This window comes from Lithobates pipiens, unplaced genomic scaffold, assembly GCF_037356315.1.
Source record: "Lithobates pipiens isolate NorthernLeopardFrog02 unplaced genomic scaffold, aLitPip1_a1.2 Scaffold_16, whole genome shotgun sequence".
Taxonomy (NCBI): Eukaryota; Metazoa; Chordata; class Amphibia; order Anura; family Ranidae; genus Lithobates; species Lithobates pipiens.
This window is the reverse complement of record NW_027507748.1, coordinates 634,556,269-634,576,402: the sequence shown is the minus strand read 5'-3', so window position 1 is coordinate 634,576,402 and position 20,134 is coordinate 634,556,269. Positions and strand designations below refer to the sequence as shown.

At 43.0% G+C, this 20,134-nt stretch overlaps 1 protein-coding gene across 1 annotated transcript in view; it reads right to left on the bottom strand.

Annotated features, from left to right (window-relative positions):
* The window catches only part of LOC143983985 (mitochondrial ornithine transporter 1-like), a 40,577-nt gene that overhangs the window by 6,925 nt on the left and 13,518 nt on the right, over positions 1–20,134 (bottom strand). The window contains exons 3-6 of the mRNA XM_077484206.1: positions 19,718–19,976; positions 16,277–16,414; positions 14,428–14,600; positions 5,250–5,408 (exon numbers count right to left, since the gene is read on the bottom strand). Of these exons, the coding sequence (XP_077340332.1) occupies positions 5,250–5,408; positions 14,428–14,600; positions 16,277–16,414; positions 19,718–19,976 (729 nt within the window). The remainder of the gene's footprint in view (positions 1–5,249; positions 5,409–14,427; positions 14,601–16,276; positions 16,415–19,717; positions 19,977–20,134) is intronic.

The following is a 20,134-nucleotide window of genomic DNA, read 5'->3' as shown; positions in this document are numbered from 1 at the left end:
ATCATTTTGTTCCCACAAATAGAGCTTTCTTTTGGTGGTATTTGATCATCGCTGCAGTTTTTATTTTTTTGCTAAATGAATTTAAAAATAAAGGACCACATTTTTTTTTGTTTCTGTTACAAAACTTTGTAAATAAGTACGTTTTCTCCTTCACTGATCGGCACTGATAAGGCGGCACTGATGGGCACTGAAAAGGCGGCACTGATGGGCACCGATGATGGGCACTAATATGCAGCACTGATGGGTACACATAAGTGGCACTGATAGGCGGCACAGATGAGCACTGATAGGCGGCACGGATGGGCGCTGACAGCTGGCACTGATGTACATTAATGGATGGTACTGATGGATGCCAATCAGTGGCAAACAATAATGCCTGCCAATCAGTGATGCCCATTGTGGGCACTGATTGGCATCCATTGTGGGCACTAATTGGCATACCTGGTGGTGACTAGTGGTGGGCATGCCTGGTGGTCCAGTGTGGGCATCCTTGGGGGGGGGCTGCGCTGATAATCAGCACAGACCCCCTCTGTCAGGAGAGCAGCCGATCGGCTCTCCTCTACTCGTGTCTGTCAGACGTGAGTGAGGAAAAGCCAATCAACAGCTCTTCCTGTTTACATCATGATCAGCTGTGATTGGACGTGGCTGATCACGTGCTAAGGAGTCTCTGTCAGAGACTCTTTACCTAGATCGGAGTTGCGGTGTGTAGACTGACAAACCACAACAACGATTGTCCCCCGGGGGCACGCAGTGGCTTGATATCCAGAAAGATGTCATATGACATCCGGTCAGGATATCGCAAACACTTTGCCAACGTCATATGGCAGGCGCAATTGGTTAAGTGACTTTGAACATGGCATGGTTGTTTGTGCCAGACGGGCGGGTCTGAGTATTTCAAAAACTGCTGATCTACTGGGAATTTCACACATAACCATCTCTAGGGTTTACAGAGAAGCTTCAGAAAAAGAGAAAATATCCAGTGAGTGGCAGCTGTGTGGACAAAAATACCTGGTTGATGTCAGAGGTCAGAGGAGAATGGACAGACTGGTTTGAGATGATAGAAAAGCAACAACAACTCAAATAACCAATTATTAAATCCAAGGTACGCAGAATACCATCTCTGAGCTAAGAACAGGAAACGGAGGCTACAATTCGCCAGGGTGGATTTGATTTAGATCAAGTCGATTTAAATCGTTATTTAATTAGTTAGATAAATCAATAGTAAAAAGGCTTGATTTAAATCATAATTTTTAAAGAGCAACTGTCATCTCTGTCCCTCAGTGGCTCCTCCTCTGACCTGCTGTTGACTCACCGACAGTCCCATTCACTTTAATGGGATTGCTGGTGATGTAGCAGTGACACAACAAGGTAAGGGACGTGGCGGCAGCAGGGGATTGGATGCCCGCTAACAGGCGCTGCCATGATGGATCTGAAATGACAGGTGCTCTTTAAATGTAAGGACTTATTCTTGCTGTAGTTAGAATCTTTCATGTTTACAAACTAAATGAAGGTTTCCTATTTAGAATAATGAGCTGTCAGGTTAGTAAAACAGCGATATCAGAACCAATTCAGTCGTACAGTTTGTAGTGTACATAGATTTTCAAAACAATGGGATAGAGGAATATTCCCGAACTTTGTTTTATCTCATGGTTACTGTGAAATTGTGTGAATGCATCAATGCAGTGCATGGAATCTCAGTTCGCAGAGCTTGGATTCATTGAATGAGTTTACCAAAAATCAAAATATTGCAGAATATACAGCCTCATGCTACATAACTAAGCTCCATTTCATGCTGAATAAACTAAATTATTAATGTACCTTAACCACTTGCCATCCAGCGTCCCAATAAATTGCAGACTAGTGGGCGTGAGCAGTGATCGGGAGCAGTGATCTCTGTCATGTTCTTGTGAGCCCATCCCCCCTACAGTTAGAACACACTGAGAGAACACAGTTAACCCCTTGATCACCCCTAGTATTTAACACCTTCCCTGTCAGTGTCATTTACATAGTAATCAGTGCAATTTTATAGCACTGATCGCTGTATAAATGACAATGGTCCCAAGATAGTGTCAAAAGTGTCTGATGTGTCCGCCACAATGTTGCAGTCATGATATAAAAGCACAGATTGCCGCCATTACTAGTAAAAAAAAAAATAATAATAAAAATGCCGTAAATCTATCCCCTATTTTGTAGACGCTCTAACTTTTGCGCAAACCAATCAATATACACTTATTGCGATTTTTTTTTTAACCAAAAATATGTAGAAGAATACGTATCGGCCTAAACTGAGAAAGAAATTTGTTTTTTATATAATTTTGGGGGATATTTATTATAGCACAAAGTAAAAAATATTGCATTTTTTTTTCAAAATTGTGTATTGTTTATAGCGCAAAAAAATAAAAACCGCAGAGGTGATCAAATACCACCAAAAGAAAGCTCTATTTGTGGGAAAAAGGGACATCAATTTTGTTTGGGTGCCACGTCGCAAGACCGCGCAATTGTGAGTTAAAGTGACACAAGACCGAATCGCAAAAAATGCTCTGGTCAGGAAGGGGGTAAATCCTTCCAGGGCTGAAGTGGTTAAACAAAAGCATTTTATTTAAAAAAATATATAATAAAAAAAAAAAAAAGTTTTTTTTGGTTTTGTTTTTTCAAAAAAAACATTGATTTTTATCCACCTTACAATTCGCACAGCCTCACCAAAGTTGGACAATAGAAGATTGAGAAAAATGTTGCCTGGTCTGATGAGTCTCGATTTCAGCTGCGACATTCAGATGGTAGGGTCAGAATTTGGCATTAACAATATAAAAGTATGGATCCATTCTGCCTTGTATCAATGGTGGTGTAATAGTGTGTGAGGCACACTTTGGCCCCTTAAGCCGCGTACACACGGGCGGACTGTCTGGCCAACTTAGTCCGCCGAAACACATTTCAGCGGACAATCCGCTCGTGTGTGGGCTTCAGCGGACTTTTTCAGCGGACAGTCTGGTGGACTAAGTCTTTCGGAATTTCCGTAATATTGTCCGTCCAACTTTGGTTTCAGCGGACAGTCCGCTCGTGAGTAGGCAAGTTGGACGGACTAAGTATGGCGCATGCTCAGAAAGGATTTACACGGCGGAAGGTTGAATTGCAGTGTATTGGACGTCCTATTTCTAGTCCCGTCGTACGTGCTGTACACGTCATCGCGCAAGCTTTCAACGGACTGTCTGTTCATCGTGTGTGGTCAAGTCCGTTCATTCAAAAGTAGGACGGACTGTCCGTCAGATTGTCTGACGGACTTAGTTGGCCAGACAGTCCGCCCGTGTGTACGCGGCTTTAGTTCCAATTGAGCATCATTTAAATGACACGGCCTACCTGAGTATTGTTGCTGACCATGTCCATCCCTTTATGACTACAGTGTACCCATCTTCTGATGACTACTTCCAGCAGGATAATGCACCATGTCACAAAGCTCAGATCATCTCACCACTGGTTTCTTGAACATGACAAGGAGGTCACTGTACTCCAATGGCCTCCAGTCACCAGATCTCAGTCCCATAGAGCACCTTTGAGAATATAGTAGAAAGGGAGATTCGCTTCATGGATGTGCAGCCGAAAAATATGCAGCAACTGCGTGATTCTTTCATGTCAATATAGACAAAATCTCTGAGGAATCTTTCCAACACCTTATTGAATCTATGCCATGAAGGGTTAAGGCAGTTCTGAAGGCAAAAAGGGGGTCCAACCCGGTACTAGCAAAGTGTACCTAATAAAGTGGCCTTTAAGTGTATGGCCCCCAGCAAATGACAGGGACTCTTTACCACGTGATCAGCTGTCTCCAATCACGGCTGATCATAATATAAACACCAAGAGCCACTGATCTGCTTTTCCTCACTCGCGTCTGACAGATGTGAGTAGAGGGGAGCCAATCAGCTGCTCTCCTGACAGGAGGGGGTCTGTGCTGATTGCACAGCCCCACCTTGAATGCCCATCCAGGACCACCAGGGATGGCCACCACACTGATCCACCAGGTATGCCACCATAGGCCTCCAGGGAAATGGCAATCAGGGCCCAGGCAGCTGCTAATCAGTGCCATTGAAAAATGTCTGCCAGTGTCAGTGATGCCTATCAGTGAAATCCAGTGCCCATCAATGCTGCCTATCAGTGCCCATCAGTGCCACCCATAAGTACCCATCAATGCAGCCTTTCAGTGCCCATCAGTGCCACCTATGAGTGCTCATCAGTGCTGCCCATCAATGCCCATCAGTGCCACCTATCAGTGCCCATCAGTGCTACCTCATCGGTGCCATCTCATTGGTGCCACCTCATCCGTGCCATCTTATCAGTGCCCATCAGTGAAGGAGAAAACGTAACAACAAATAAAAACTTTTTTTTCCAACATTTTTGGGATTTTTTTTTTTTTTGTTCAGCAAAAAAAAAAAAAAAAACGCACAGGTGATCAAATACCACCAAAATAAATCTCTATTTGTGGGAACAAAATGATAAAAATTTAGTTTGGGTACAGTGTTGTATGACCGCGCAATTGTCATTTAAAAAGTGACAGTGCTGAAAGCTGAAAATTGGCCTGGGCAGGAAGGTGCGAAAGTGCCCGGCATTGAAGTGGTTAAACTTAAAATTAAATATATATGTAAAAAAAAAAAAAGTTCTACACCACAAAAATTGTTAAATCTTTACAGGTGTGCCGTGAAAATTTTTGGGATCTTTTTGGTGTGGCGCAAGGCAAAAAAGTTTAAGAAACAACGCTCTATGTTAATGTAAAAAAAAAAAACAAAAAAAAAAAAAACTTTGCGGCAAAAGGGAATGTCCTACTGCAGAGGAGATTTTTTTTTTTTCTCATTGCGCTTTTTATTGCCATTTGTGCTCCCATCGATTGGCAAGATGGCAGACAGAAGAAGAGGAAGTGAGAGGGAATCTTCCCTCCTGGGACTCATTGAAGAAATTGCCCTTCACTTCCTGACTATAGGTGACAAGTGTCACACAGAACAGGAAGTGACGAGAAAGCTCCCCAAAGGGACAGACAACAATTCAGGTCAAACATTTCCTCGCTATATCTGAAAGTAAAATAATTAAAAAAAAAGTTAGATTTGATGTGTTTAGAAGTGAACTGTGGTGATATCACAGCTTATTCACTGCATGGTGCTCAAAAAGTGATGAAATCTTCCAGTTTTCAGAACGACATTCTACTAACCTCAATACATATTCATGCAGTTGGAATTGCTGCATTTTATGTTTTCTACAAGCAGACATACCTTCATTCTTCACAATACTTGAACATGTCCTGAGGAAGCCGGCTTGTTCCTCTGTGATGGAGAGGACCTGAATCCGGGACTTGATACAGTCTAAAGGATATATAACAAGCCACAGAGCGCATCCTCCACATCCACCGCTTATCATCAATGCTACTGGACCTAGAATGGAGAGTCACAGTGTAAAAAGATAGATGTCTGGGCAGGCACACAGATTAGGAATGTGTCTGGATGGTTTGTTTCAAGCGCCTGTACTGTGAGTTAACCTTCAGAGTGTACTTGCCTGACACCAACAAATGGATGGGGCATTTGTCTTAGGCAGGGGCAATAATCCTGAGAATGGAGACTTTCAATGCAGTTGGTGCCATCTGTGTGGCATGAGATCAGAATGCCACTGATATATTCTATACCAGGGGTCTCCAAACTATTCAGTACATGGACCACATTGTGTATTTTACAAATAATCACAAGCTGAACAAAAATTAGTTTTATCAATTAAAGAACCACATTTAAATGAATGAATACATTTTACATTCAATGTTTTTCTAATCAACGGAATATCATTTAGATTAGAGCAATGGAGAAAAAAGTTCAGTAAACAAAGCAAAGAAATTCCAAATAAATTTGAGCTCATCAGTGTCTCCCGCTTATATGTTAGAAAGAGTCCCCCAAGGAGGACTGGGATTTTAAGGGCAACTGAGTAATGGTACAAAACCAAGTATTGATTTATAACAAATTGTCATTTATTAAAAATTATAAAAAGACAATATCTGCATAGAAATAGCAATTCTACTATTTAAGAACAACATCAGAATGTACAACAAATACAAATAAGTATCGTCTCCTAGATGGAAATTATGCCCAGCGCGTTTCAGGAACTTGTCCTATACTCAGGGGCAGTTCCTTGTGGAAGACAATGTACATCCATAATAAAACATAAATCAATATTGATTCTGTTTATATGATTCTCAATGTTGATTTATGTTTTATTATATATGTACATTGTCTTCCACAAGGAACCGCCCCTGAGGAAAGGACATCTAGGAGACAATACTTACCATTACTCAGTTGCCCTTAAAATCATAATCCTCCTTGGGGGACTCTTTCTCACATATTATTGTATAGGATGATGGCAACAAATTAGTCCACTTATGGTGAAATATATTCTTTTGGAACCCGCTTATATCAAAGTCTCCATCAGAGTCCCCGCTTACATTAAGGCCCCATCAGATTCCCCCTCACATTAGGGTCCCCATTAGAGTTCCCCCTTACATTTGGGTCCCCATCAGATTCCCCCTTACATCAGGACCCCCATCAGATTCCCCCTCCATTTAGGGTCCCCATTAGAGTTCACCCTCACATTTGGGTCTCCATTAGAGTTCCCCCATTAGAGTACCCCCTTACATCAGGGCCCCCATCAGATTCGTCCTCACATCAGGGCCCTCATCAGATTCACCCTCACATCAGGGCCCCCATCAGATTCACCCTCACATCAGGCCCCCCGTCAGATTCCCCCTCACATTAGGGTCCCCATCAGATTCCTCCTTACATTAGGCTCCCAATCAAAGTCTTCCCTTACATCAGAGTCCCCCTCTAACCCCAGGGTCCCCATCAGCACCCCCCCTTACATCAGGGTCTCCAGCAGAGCCCTCCTCACATCAGATTCCTCAGCAGAGTCCCCCTCACATCAGGGTGCCCATCAGAGTCACCCCCTCACATCAGGGTGCCCATCAGATCCCCCCTCACATCTGGGTCCCCATCAGAGTCCCCTCTAACATCAGGGGGCCGGATAAAGTCTTGCAGCAGACTAGATTTGGCCCATGAGCTTTCGTTTGAAGACCCCTGTTCTAATCCAATAGACTACAAGAAACTGTCCTGCTATAAAGGTTGGCTTATTAGAGGAGTACATTTTTACTGATTTTATTTAAGGTATTCATGTTATTATTATAATATAGGATTTATATAGCGCCAACAGTTTACGCAGCTCTTTACTATAAAACGTGGGACAGTGCAATTACAATACAGTTCAATACAGAAGGTTCAGCAGGGCCCTGCATAAAGGGAGGCGGAGGGGGTACAAAAGGTAATAGCTGCAGGGCATGATCTGATGGAGGGGACTCCAGTACAGTTCTTAGGTGGAGGTGGGGTAGGCATCCCTGAATAAGGGAGTTTTCAATAATCGCCTAAAGGTGGACAGGTTAGGAGCTGACCTGAAATACTGGGGCAGGGAGTTCCAGAGGATGGAAGAGGCTCTGTAGAAGTCCTGGAGGAGAGCATTGGAGGAGGTAACAAGGGAGCTAAAGAGCAGGAGGTCCTGGGAGGAGGACAATTTGGGCGATATCTGCAGATGAGATTGGTGATATAGCTGGGGGGGGGGGGGGGGGGATGTTGTGGATGGCATTGTATGTTGTGGTTAGTATTTTGTACTGTATTATATGGTGGGGTAGAGGAATCCAGTGGAGAGATTGGCAGCAGTCACGGATTGGTTAGTAAAGTGTATTAGTCTGGCAGCAGCATTCATATTATGGTGAAGGGTATATAGCCTGTGTGAGAGAGTTTCAGTAGTCAAGGAAGGAAATAACCAGGGAGTGAATAAGTTGTTTTGTTGTGTCTTCAGTTAGGAAGGGGCAAATTCTGGAAATGTTTCGGAGGTGAAGGCGGCAGGATTTAGCCAGTGATTGGATGTGGGGGCTGAAGGAGAGGTCAGAGTCAAGGATTACAATGGGACCAATGGTTGTGCCGTTGATCTCAATGGTAAAGTCATGCAGAGGGGATCGTGGAGGAGGAAATATAACAAGCTCAGTTTTAGAATGATTGAGTTTGAGGAAATGGTGGGACATCCATACTGATATAGTCTTATCAATATTCCTATCTCACACTTTTCTGGAAACAAGGCTCATCAGTAACGGGTGCTGCAGCGATTATCATCTGGATACCAGAAACAAAAAGTCAATGTACATATTCACCAGCACACCAGGAATCTTCAGTTACCATCCAAAGGTTTTTATTGCAGAGAGATCACATGACAAAGACAAGTGCAATGTTTTGGAGGCATGTGACCTCTTCATCAGGCACGTGATGACGAAGGGGACCTGCGCTGCTCCAAAAGGTTGCACTTGTCTTTGTGATCTCTGTGCAATAAAAAACCTTTGGATGGTAACTAAAGACTCCTGGTGAATATGTACATCATCCATAATGATATGTCGCTCAGTAATTTTGTGATGTGTGAGGAGATTGAGGTGCTGAGTTGAGGAATCGAGAGATAGATCTGGGTGTCGTCAGCATAGAGCTGGTATTTGAAGACATGGGAAGTTATCAACTGACCCAGGGATCATTTATGCAGCTCTCTACATACGTTGTACTGTATATTCATATCAGTCTTTGCCTTCAAGGAGATTACAATCTCTATCTCAGTGATTCTCAACCAGGGTTCCATGGAACCCTAGGGTTTCTCCAGAGGTTGCTAGGGGTTCCTTCAGCATTGGGCAATTTCTGCCTCTCAGATAAGTTCCCACTCACACCATTGGTCTTTTTAGCTATGTGTAAGGACCATTCTTCCCACTGACCATCACACTAATATATCATGAGTTGTAGATTTCTCATTTTTAGCAGGGGTTCCCTGAGACCGGAGAACTATTTCAAGGGTTCCTCTGTGTTGAAAATGTTGAGAAAGGCTGCTCTATCTCCAATGCAATACACATACTGAGTCCAGTTTAGACAGAAGTCAATTACTGTACCTCCCACAAACACAGGCAGAACAGGCAAACTTCACTCATCAAAACTGGAGCCGAAAGGCAGAAGAGGTAACCACTGAGCCACAGTGCTGACCTAGCTCTGTTTTAAGGTAATACGCTATGCGCAAAGGACATTTTAATTATTTTTTAATATATCTGCATGACTATAGGTTTAAACCAAATCTAAGTTTGCTTGGCTATATAGAATATGTTTATTTTATTTATTTATACATTTATAATGTTCCTATTTGATGTCAGTACCAGAACAAAAGACTTCATTATAGTAGGGAATTTTTGTACATATTGGACAGTATCAGCACACCAGATAGCTATAACATCAATATCACTATTGTGATATTGTAACTGCAATGTTTATCTTCATGACACATCACAGCAAGCCCCCTTATGGCTAACAGAGGACAGAATTAGAAATAGACTTGAAAAACGTAACAATAAGTTACCGGGACCAGAAGGCTTGCACATGAGGGTCCTTAAAGAACTCAGTCAAGTAATTGCCAGACCATTGTTCCTAATTTTTACAAAGAGTCTACTGACTGGAATTGGAGAAAAGCCAATGTAGCACCAATATTTAAAGAAGGACCAAGATACATCTCTGGGAATTACAGACCAGTTAGCCTAACATCAATAGTATGTAAGCTCTTGGAGAGGGTGATAAGGGATTATATACACAATTTTAGTAATGAGAAGGGTATTGTTAGCAGTAATCAGCATGGATTCATATAGAATCCTTCTTGCCAAACCAATCTATTAACCTTCTATGAGGAGGTGAGCTGCCATCTAGATAAAGGAAGGCCCATAGTTGTGGTGTATCTGGATTTTGCAAAAGCATTTGATACAGTTCCCTATAAACGCTTACTGTACAAAGTAAGGTCCATTGCTATGGACCATAGGGTGAGTACATGGATTGAAAACTGGATACAGGGAGAGTTCAGAGGGTGGTGATAAATGGGGAGAACTCGGAATGGTCTGGGTGGGTAGTGGGGGCCCCCAGGGTTCTGTGCTGGGACCAATCCTATTTTATTTGTTCATAAAAGACCTGGAGGATGGTGTAAACAGTTCAATCTCTGTATTTGTGAACGATACTAAGCTAAGCAGGGCAATAACTTCTCCGCAGGAGTGGGCAATTACATGGCAAATTAGGTTTAATGTAGAAAAATGTAAAATAATGCATTAGGTGGCAAAAATATGAATGTACTCTATACACTGGGGGGAGAACCTCTGGGGAAATCTAGGATGGAAAAGGATGATAGATGACAGGCTCAGCAATGGCATGCAATGCCAAGCTGCTGCTAACAAAGCAAACAGAATATTGGCATGCATTAAAAAGGAGATCAACTCCAGAGATTAAACGATAATTCACCCACTCTACAAGACTCTGGTCCGGCCGCACCTGGAGTATGCTGTCCAGTTCTGGGCACCAATCCTCAGGAGGGATGTACTGGAAATGGAGCGATTCCAGAGAAGGGAAACAAAGCTAATAAAGGGACTCGAGGATTAGTCATGAGGAAAGGTTACGAGCACTGAACTTATCCCCCCCCGGAGAAGAGATGCTTGAGAGGGGATATGATTTCAATGTACAAATACCATACTGGTGACCCTACAATAGGGATAAAACTTTTCCGCAAAAGTAAATTTAACAAGATATGTGACCATTCACTAAAATAGGAAAAGCGGTTTAACCTTAAACTGCGTAAAAAGGGTTCTTTACCGTAAGAGAGGCAAGGATGTGGAATTCCCTTCCACAGGTGATGGGGGAGCATCGATAATTTAAAAAACTATTAGATAAGCACCTGAACGAGCGCAACCTACAGGGTTACAAACTCTGGTGTGAGTGGGGAGCAGGTGTGTTCAATTTGGTGTTATCGCTATGACTCTCTCATACTGGTCACTGGAAGTTCAACATGGCACCTCATGGCAAAGAACTCCCAGAAGATCTGAAAAAAATAATTGTTGCTCTACATAAAGATGGCCTAGGCTATAAGAAGATTGCCAAGACCCTGAAACTGAGCTGCAGCATGTTGGCCAAGACCATACAGCAGTTTAACAGGACAGGTTCCACTCAGAACAGGCCTTGCCATGGTGGACCAAAGAAGTGGAGTGCACATGCTCAGCGTCATATCCAGAGGTTGTCTTTGGGAAATAGATGTATGAGTGCTGCCAGCATTGCTGCAGAAGTTGAAGGGGTGGGGGGGTTAGCCTGTCAGTGCTCAGACCATACGTCGCACACAGCATCAAATTTGTCTGCATGACTCGTCCCAGAAGGAAGCCTGTTCAAAGAACAGTTTGCGGAAGACAAGGAGACTAAGGACATTACTGGAACCATGTCCTGTGGTCTGATGAGACCAAGATAAACTTATTTGATTCAGGTGGTGTCAAACATGTGTGGCAGAAACCAGGTGAGGAGTACAAAGACAAATGTGTCCTGCCTACAGTCAAGCATGGTGGTAGGAGTGTCATGGTGTGGGGCTGCAGGAGAGCTGCCAGCACTGGGGAACTACAGTTCATTGAGGGAACCATGAATGCCAACATGTACTGTGACATGCTGAGGCACAGCATGATCCCCTCCCTTTGGAGACTGGATCGCAGGGCAGTATTCCAACATGATAACGACCCCAAACACATCTCCAAGAGGACCACTGCCTTGCTAAAGAAGCTGAGGGTTAAGGTGATGGACTGGCCAAGCATGTCTCCAGACCTAAATCCCATTGAACATCTGTGGGGCATCCTCAAACAAGAGGTGGAGGAGCGCAAGGTCTCTAACATCCACCACCTCCGTGATGTAGTCCTGGAGGAGGGGAAGAGGACTCCAGTGGCAACCTGTAAAGCTCTGGAGAACTCCATGCCCAAGAGGGTTAAGGCAGTGCTGGAAAATAATAGTGGCTACACAAAATATTGATACTTTGGGCCCAATTTGGACATTTTGACATAGGTGTGTACTCACTTTTGTTGCCTGTGGTTTAGACATTAATGGCTGTGGGTTGAGTTATTTTGAAGGGACAGCAAATTTACACTGTTATACAAGCTGTACACTCACTACTTTACATTGTAGCAAAGTGTCATTTCTTCAGTGTTGTCACATGAAAAGATATAATACAATATTTACAAAAATGTGAGGGGTGTACTCACTTTTGTGAGATACTGTATTCCTCTCCTCCTATAGAACTCCTCTCCTTGCCCAGCCCAGGAAACAAACTGCTAATGCTTAGTAGTTGATGAAAAAGCAAAAATACCTGTAATACGTCTGAAAAAAGCTTCAAAATCACCAGAAATACCCTCTTCCCACATGTGTATGGAGGCGTCCAGGCCTGACCCTCGTGTTAAACTGCTGTTTTGTTTGTTTGTGATTCAGATTGTTTTTCAGAACCTTGCTATCTAGTATTTGCTTGCTGATCTAGTCACTTTTCTATGACCTTGCCGGTGGGATTAGTCTTGGAATGAAGCTTCTACTTTGCTACAAAAATCTACTTGACCAGCTATAATGCTGCAGTTCCAGTTTTACAGGTCAGCTCTTTTTGACCAGCTAAATATATAGACAAAACACGTAAACAGTGCAAAAAGTGATTCTCCTACCCATATGATCCACACACCCTTCTGTGGTGTATGACTACATAGTATAAGGAGTTGGAATGCACATTAGATAGAATTCTACCTAATACTGTCCCTGTATGGCCAGCTTTAAAGAACAATTACCAATGCAACTCTCTCCTCTGGTACTCAGGACACCCCAATGCGAGGCTGATTATAGCATGAAGCTGTGCAGTAGATTCTGCCATTTTTTCCATACATGTAAAAATCAGCATTGTTTTTGCTAGAAAATTATTAAAGCATTATTTATTTTTTAAACAGAGGCCCTAGAGAATAAAATGTTGGGTGTTGCAATTTTTTATGTCACGTGGTATTTGTGCAGTGGTTTTTCAAACACAAATATTTTGGAAAAAATACGCTTTAATGAATTTTAGTGAACACAAACACAATAGAATACCCAATTTTTTGATAAAATATATAAGATAATGTTACACCGAGTAAATAGATACCAAACATGTCACGCTTTAGAATTACACATATCCGTGGAACAGTGACAAACTACAGTCCAATAAATTATCCATAGACTACACTTTAAAGTAGATGTCCACCCTAAAACTACAAATCCCTGCATCTACTGACATCCACAATCTAACACTAATCTATGTAGCCTGGGGAAGAAATAAATCAGTATACATACCTTTTCTGCAGGCGATCCGACCCGATCTCACGCTGAGCTGTCAGGAGGCGGGTGCAGAGGACAGGTCTGACAACGGAAGCCCCATAGTATGGAGCTTCTATGGTTAACGTCACTTCCCATTCATTTCACAGCTGCTGTTGGCTGTGTCCTCTGCAGAGCTTCCACCACTGGAGATTGGGTTGGATCTGCTTCAGAAAAAGGTATGTATAGTAGTTTTTTCTTTACAGGGATAGATAGGTTAGTGCTAGAATGTGTATGTCTGTAGATGCAAGGATTTTAGTTTTAGGGTGGACTTCCCCTTTAAAAGCCTTTACAGGTTACTAGTTTAGAGTTACAAAGGAGGGCTAGGGATAGAATTATTGCTCTCACTCAGACATTCGTGGTGATACTTCACATGTATGACACACACGTCATTTACATATGTGCGTCATTTACATATGACGCGTGTGTCAAAGCTAATAAAGGGTTTGGAGGATATTAATCCTGAGGAAAGGTTGCAAGCACTGAACTTATTCTCTCTGGAGAAGAAACACTTGAGAAGCAACAATTATTTTTTTCAGATCTTCAGAGAGTTCTTTGCCTGAGGTGCCATGTTGAACTTCCAGTGACCCGTATGACAGAGTGAGAGCTCCCCTCTACTCCTGAATGACCACAACATACAGGGATATACAATGTAATACTGACATATAATCACACACATAGGTTGGACTTGATGGACTTGTGTCTTTTTTCAACCTCACCTACTATGTAACTATGAAACTGATCAGCACAGCACAGCTAAAGTCTGCACTATGCAGTGGCCAGCAGGGAAGAACATGCTTGTCTAAGGGGACACCGATGATGGGTTCTTTCACTCCGGCTTATCAGTTATCACAATCTCTGCACATCTCAGTGGAGACTACAAAGAAAGATATTGTGAAGTCCGTTCGTTCAGAAGGTTCGTCAGAACTCCGCCAAAAGTCAGTCGGGAAGACCGTCAGACCTAGTCCGTCAAAAAGAGTCTGGTCTTGTGTATGCGGCATAGGACATTTTTAAGGACTGAATGTACAGAATTTTAAAGAAACGGGATGGAACAATTTAGAAAAAGCATATATGTAATTTGTGGACTTTGGTTATGCTTGAAGTTGTTGTTTAAGGCTCTAATAAAACAGAGTTTGAAGAGGAATCCAGACCAGCAAGATCAGCATTTGAATTCATTACTTACCAAGCTCATCCTTTGATTTTCCATTTGAAGCTAAAAGTGATCTGCTAAACTCGTATCCGCCAAAGAAGACGAAGTATCCAGGCATTTCTCTGCATATTGTGCTGACCAGACCCCGGTACAAGCCAAAGGGACCTTCCTGCTGCATAATGCCTTTCAGCACTGCCCACACTGTACTGACACAAGCACAGACATTACATGACATATCCTGTACACAATATTACAGATACAATACTGGGTCTCATTTACCAATATGCCTGAAGAAGTTAACCTCCCTGGCGGTATGATTATTTCAGATTTTTGATGCTCAAAGCGGTACAATGTTTTACATGGAAATTTGGCATTTTATATTGTAGTCCTGTAATTCTTAGGCCGCGTACACACGGGCAGATTGTCTGCCCAACTAAGTTCGTCAGACAATCCGACAGACAGTCCGTTCAACTTTTGAATGAACGGACTTGACCACACACGATGAACAGACAGTCCGCTGAAAGCTTGCGCAATGACGTGTATAGCACGTACGACGGGACTAGAAATACGACGTCCAATACACTGCAATGCAACCTTCGGCCGTGTAAATCATTTCTGAGCATGCGCCATACTTAGTCCGTCCAACTTGCCTACACACGAGCGGACTGTCCACTGAAACCAAGTTTGGACGGACAAAACCAAGTTTGGACGGACAAAATTACAGAAATTCCGAAAGACTTAGTCCGTCAGACTGTCCGCTGAAAAAGTCCGCTGAAGCCCACACACGAGCGGATTGTCCGCTGAAACACGGTTCAGCGGACTAAGTTGGGCAGACAATCCGGCCGTGTGTACGCGGCCTTAGGAATAACTCTCTTAAATCTGTCCAAACCAGAGTCTAGCAGACATCCCGGGTATGATAAAGTTTGAAACACAAAATCATAAATTATAATATAATAAATAACTATAAATAATTATAACAAATAATATAATAATAATAATAAAAATTATTCAATAATGTAATCAAATAAAAAACACTGAAATTTGCTCAGCTGCAGAATTGTCGCTGTCGTTACTTTCAGTGTCTGATGATGGATTTCACCACAAATCGCTATCACTCAATTCTGCGAGTGATTCTAATTTATTATCGCTGTTTTCTCGCTGGTCTAAAATCGCTTTTGATGTAAAGGGACAGTTTTGGTTGCTATGGACAATCTCCAGTTTTCAGGTAGAAAGAACAGAATTTATAATATAAAACTGCATGCAGGACACTGGACAGACCACTAGGGACAAAAGGGATGTTAAATAATGTGATACAGTAATGTAATCTGTAATATTACAGTGTACAGTATGTGTTTCACTTTTTGAATTTGGCGCCATGTTCCGTCCCTGTGCATCGCAACGCTCGCAGGGAACGGAGCTCGGCACTGTGATAGATTGGGCAGAGGATGAGCCACTCACGCAGCGGGGGGGGGGGACATCGCAGGATCCTGGAGACAAGGTAAGTAACTTTGCCTGGATCCTGCGATGTGATCCCGAGTGTGGCTCGGGGTTACCGCTTTTGGTACTGAAAATTCACCCCGAGCCATACGGGAATACCGCCAGGGAGGTTAAGCTAAAAAAAAAAAAGATTCCTTAAATTCTCTCAGATCTATACCAGTGAATAAGGAAGAGTCTAACCAATCTTTGGGCAAGTGGTGACTTTTAATTGCAGACAAACTCAGATACTTTTTTCCCCCTTGAGTCTTACAGAAAAACTGTGTTATTTTTAATGTGCCAGCCGTTTCACATTTATAAATGAATGATGGGGATGGGAATTTAGGTGAGTACCTCCTTATGGAATGCCTCTAACCACTCCTAATCAACATATTTAATCTAAACTTACTTTTGTCCCTGAATGATCTTGCCAGACACTTGCAATTCATGCATGGCCTGGAGGCGGCATTTCACCAGCTCCGTCGGACATAGAACCAGGGCAGAAAAAAAGCTGGCAAACGAGCCTGCAGTCGCATATTGGAGGTCACTGTGAAATAATAATGTAATTATTGGTTATAGGATAATGATTGCATCACAGTATTAAACAATACAGGGTATTATATGCATTTCAGTTCACTTATAAATATGATTTTGGCATTAAAGACAGGACTGGTAAGCCTAAAGTAACCCTGTGTCCAGACTATACACACTAATGCCCTGTACACACGGTCGGATTTTCAGACGGAAAATGTGCGTTCGTCGGAATTGTCTACACACGATCGGAATTTATGCGATCGAATCATGTTGTCGGAAAATCCGACCGTGTGTGGGCTCCATCTGACTTTTTCCGTCTGATTTTCTAATGCACAAAGTTTGAGAGCAGGATCTACAATTTTCCCACAACAAAAGCCGATCGCATAAATTCCAATCGTGTGTAGACAATTCCGACGCCACATATACTCAGAATAAACTAAGAGAGGAAAGCTATTGGCTACTGGCCTGTTTATAGTGCCGTCGTACATGTTTGACATCACCTCGTTCTGAAAGATCTGATTTTTTGACAACTTTGTGCGACCGTGTGTGTGCAACACAAGTTTCGGACAAAATTGTGTCGGATTTTGTGGTCGGAATGTCCGACCGTGTGTATGGGGCATAAGGCTTCATGTACACAGGACGTTTGAAAAGCTCTCCTGAACGCTGGAACTTAACATCTATTAATGGACGTCTAAAAACGTCCATTTTGACACTTTACATTCTGCGTTTTCCCGGCATTCTCTCTCTCTCTCTCCTAACTGTCAGTTTATCAGCTGCAGTGTACATGAGGCCTAAGGATTTACATACTCTAAACTAGTGGTAAAAGCACTTTAAAACAAGCCCTCATTCTACCTGTGTAGCTAAAGGCTGTGCTGCGTTCCAATATGACAAACGAGAGCGGGACCTCAAACTCACCCTGTGTGCGTTCAGGGACCTGACCTGTGGTCTGTGAAGCTGCATGTCCCAACAGACAACAATGGGTTGCAGGCACAAGGATGCATGCAACACCTGTGCATCCCACTGCAGGTAAAAGATAATTCTGCATGAAGCACGCAGCTAATCCCCCCATGTGAGTGGGGCCTTACACACACCAGATATTTTACAAATATTTTTTGTGATCTTTTAAAATGAATTACTTTACAGTACATACAGCTAGAGAGGTCAGGGAAGGCTTGTTTTAAAGAGGAAGTAAACCCTGATGAGTTTACTTCCTCTTTGATTCCCTGCAAAGTTAAAGCATAATGGACTACTGGAGCATCCATCTTCTCGTGGGTCTCGCTGCTCCGCCGCTGTCATTCGAAGCCACGATGACGTCACTCCCACGCATGCGCACGGGAGCCACCACTCGCGGCATATCGCCGTTGACAGCGGCACGCTAAGTGCGCCGCTGTTTACGGCGCATGCGCCGTAGACAGCGGTGCCTGTCTTTCGGCAAATATCTCCTAAACCGTGTAGGTTTAGGAGATATTTCTTGGACCTACAGGTAAGCCTTAATCTAGGCTTACCTGTAGGTCAAAGTTGGTTGTAAGTGTTTACAACCACTTTAAAGCTCTTTTGTTGCTAATTGAGAATATGTAAATACACTCTACTTTAAGGCTGAGTTCACACTATTGCGAATTTACCGCATCCAATTCGCAACAGCAGGAGATTTTGACCGGCTCTCTATGGAGCCAATCACATATTTCCACTGCGGCTCCGGTGAGAATTTGTATAGGAGCCCTGTGTGTCTTTTGGTGCGTTTCAGGTCCAAATTCAGCCAAAAATTGAGGTTGAAATTGGACCTGAAACTGTGAACAGGGACGCAGTGCACCCCTGCTGGGAACCGCATACAAAGATAGTGTGAACTAAAGTCCACAGTTTGGACATACAGTGCCTTGAAAAAGTATTCATACCCCTTGACATTTTCCACATTTTATCATGTTACAACTAAAAACGTAAATGTATTTTACTGGGAGTTTATGTGATAGACCAACACAAAGTGGCACATAATTGTGAAGTGGTCGAAAAATGATAAATGTTTTTCAATTTTTTTTTTAAAGAGATATCTGAAAAGTGTGGTGTGCATTTGTTTTCAGCCCCCTTTACTCTGATACCCCTAACTAAAATCTAGTGGAACCAATTGCCTTCAGAAGTCACCTAATTAGTAAACAGAGTCCTTCTGGGTGTAACCCTGAAACTGAGCTGCAGCATGGTGGCCAAGATCATACAGCAGTTTAACAGGACAGGTTCAACTCAGAACAGGCCTCGCCATGGGCAACCAAATAAGTTGAGTGCATGCGCTCAGCATCATATCCAGAGGTTTTCTTTGAGAAATAGAAGTATGACTGTTGCCAGCATTGCTACAGAGGTTGAAGGGGTGGGGCGGGTCAGCCTGCCAGTGATCAGACCATACGCTGCACACTGCATCAGATTGGTCTGCATGGCTGTTGTTCCAGAAGGAAACCTCTTCTAAAGATGATGCACAAGAAAGTCCGCAGTTTGCTGAAAACAAGCAGACTAAGGACATGGATTACTGGAACCATGCCCTGTGGTCTGATCAGACCAAGATAAACTTACTTGGTTCAGATGGTGTAAAGGGTGTGTGGCGCCAACCAGGTGAGGAGTACAAAGACAAGTGTGTCTTGCCTACAGTCAAGCATGGTGGTGGGAGTGTCATGGTCTGGGGCTGCATGAGTGCTGCCTGCACTGGGGAGCTACAGTTCATTGAGGGAACCATGAATGCCAACATGTACTGTGAAATACTGAAGCAGAGCATGATCCCCTCCTTTCGGAGACTGGGCCGCAGGGTAGTATTCCAACAGATAACGACCCCAAACACACCTCCAAGACGACCACTGCCTTGCTAAAGAAGCTGAGGGTAAAGGTGATGGACTGGCAAAGTATGTCTCCAATCCTAAACTCTATTGAGCATCTGTGGGTCATCCTCAAATAGAAAGCGGAGGAGCGCAAGGTCTTTAACATCCACCAGCTCCGCGAACTCCATGCCCAAGAGGGTTAAGGCAGTGCTGGAAAATAATGGTGGCCACACAAAATATTGATACTTTGGGCCCAATTTGGACATTTTCATTTAGGGGTGTACTCACTTTTTGCCAGCGGTTTAGACATTAATGGCTGTGTGTTGAGTTATATTGAGGGGACAGCACATTTACACTGTTGTACACTCACTACTTTACATTGTAACAAAGTGTAATTTCTTCAGTGTTGTCACATGAAAAGATATAATAAAATATTTACAAAAATGTGAGGGGTGTACTCACTTTTGTGAGATACTGTATATTTTTGTCTGGATAAAAAAAAAATGTTTTATTCTGCTTACCTTAGTGCTGCATTTTTGTCTAAGCCAGCAATATTCTTCACAATCCTCTGACAGAAGCCATAGCTCATGAAAAGTACAGAGTTTTCGGCAATGTTGGCAAGAAGGGCTGGGCTGGTCCCTTTGTAGAATCCTCGGAAGCCCACCTGCTTGTAAACCTTCACTGCACAGTCTATCAGTCCTCTGTACATGGTGGGGAATGTCTGCATTTTAACCTTGGCAGTGTCTAATGGCTGTCCAACAAGGACACATGCCGTTCCACCTACACAAATAAATTACATATTATAAGAGGAGTTAGCAATGTAAGCCAGTTCCCCACTGCCCACCAATGTAACAGGCCAGTTCCCCACTGCCCACCAATGTAACAGGCCAGTTCCCCACTGCCCACCAATGTAACAGGCCAGTTCCCCACTGCCTACC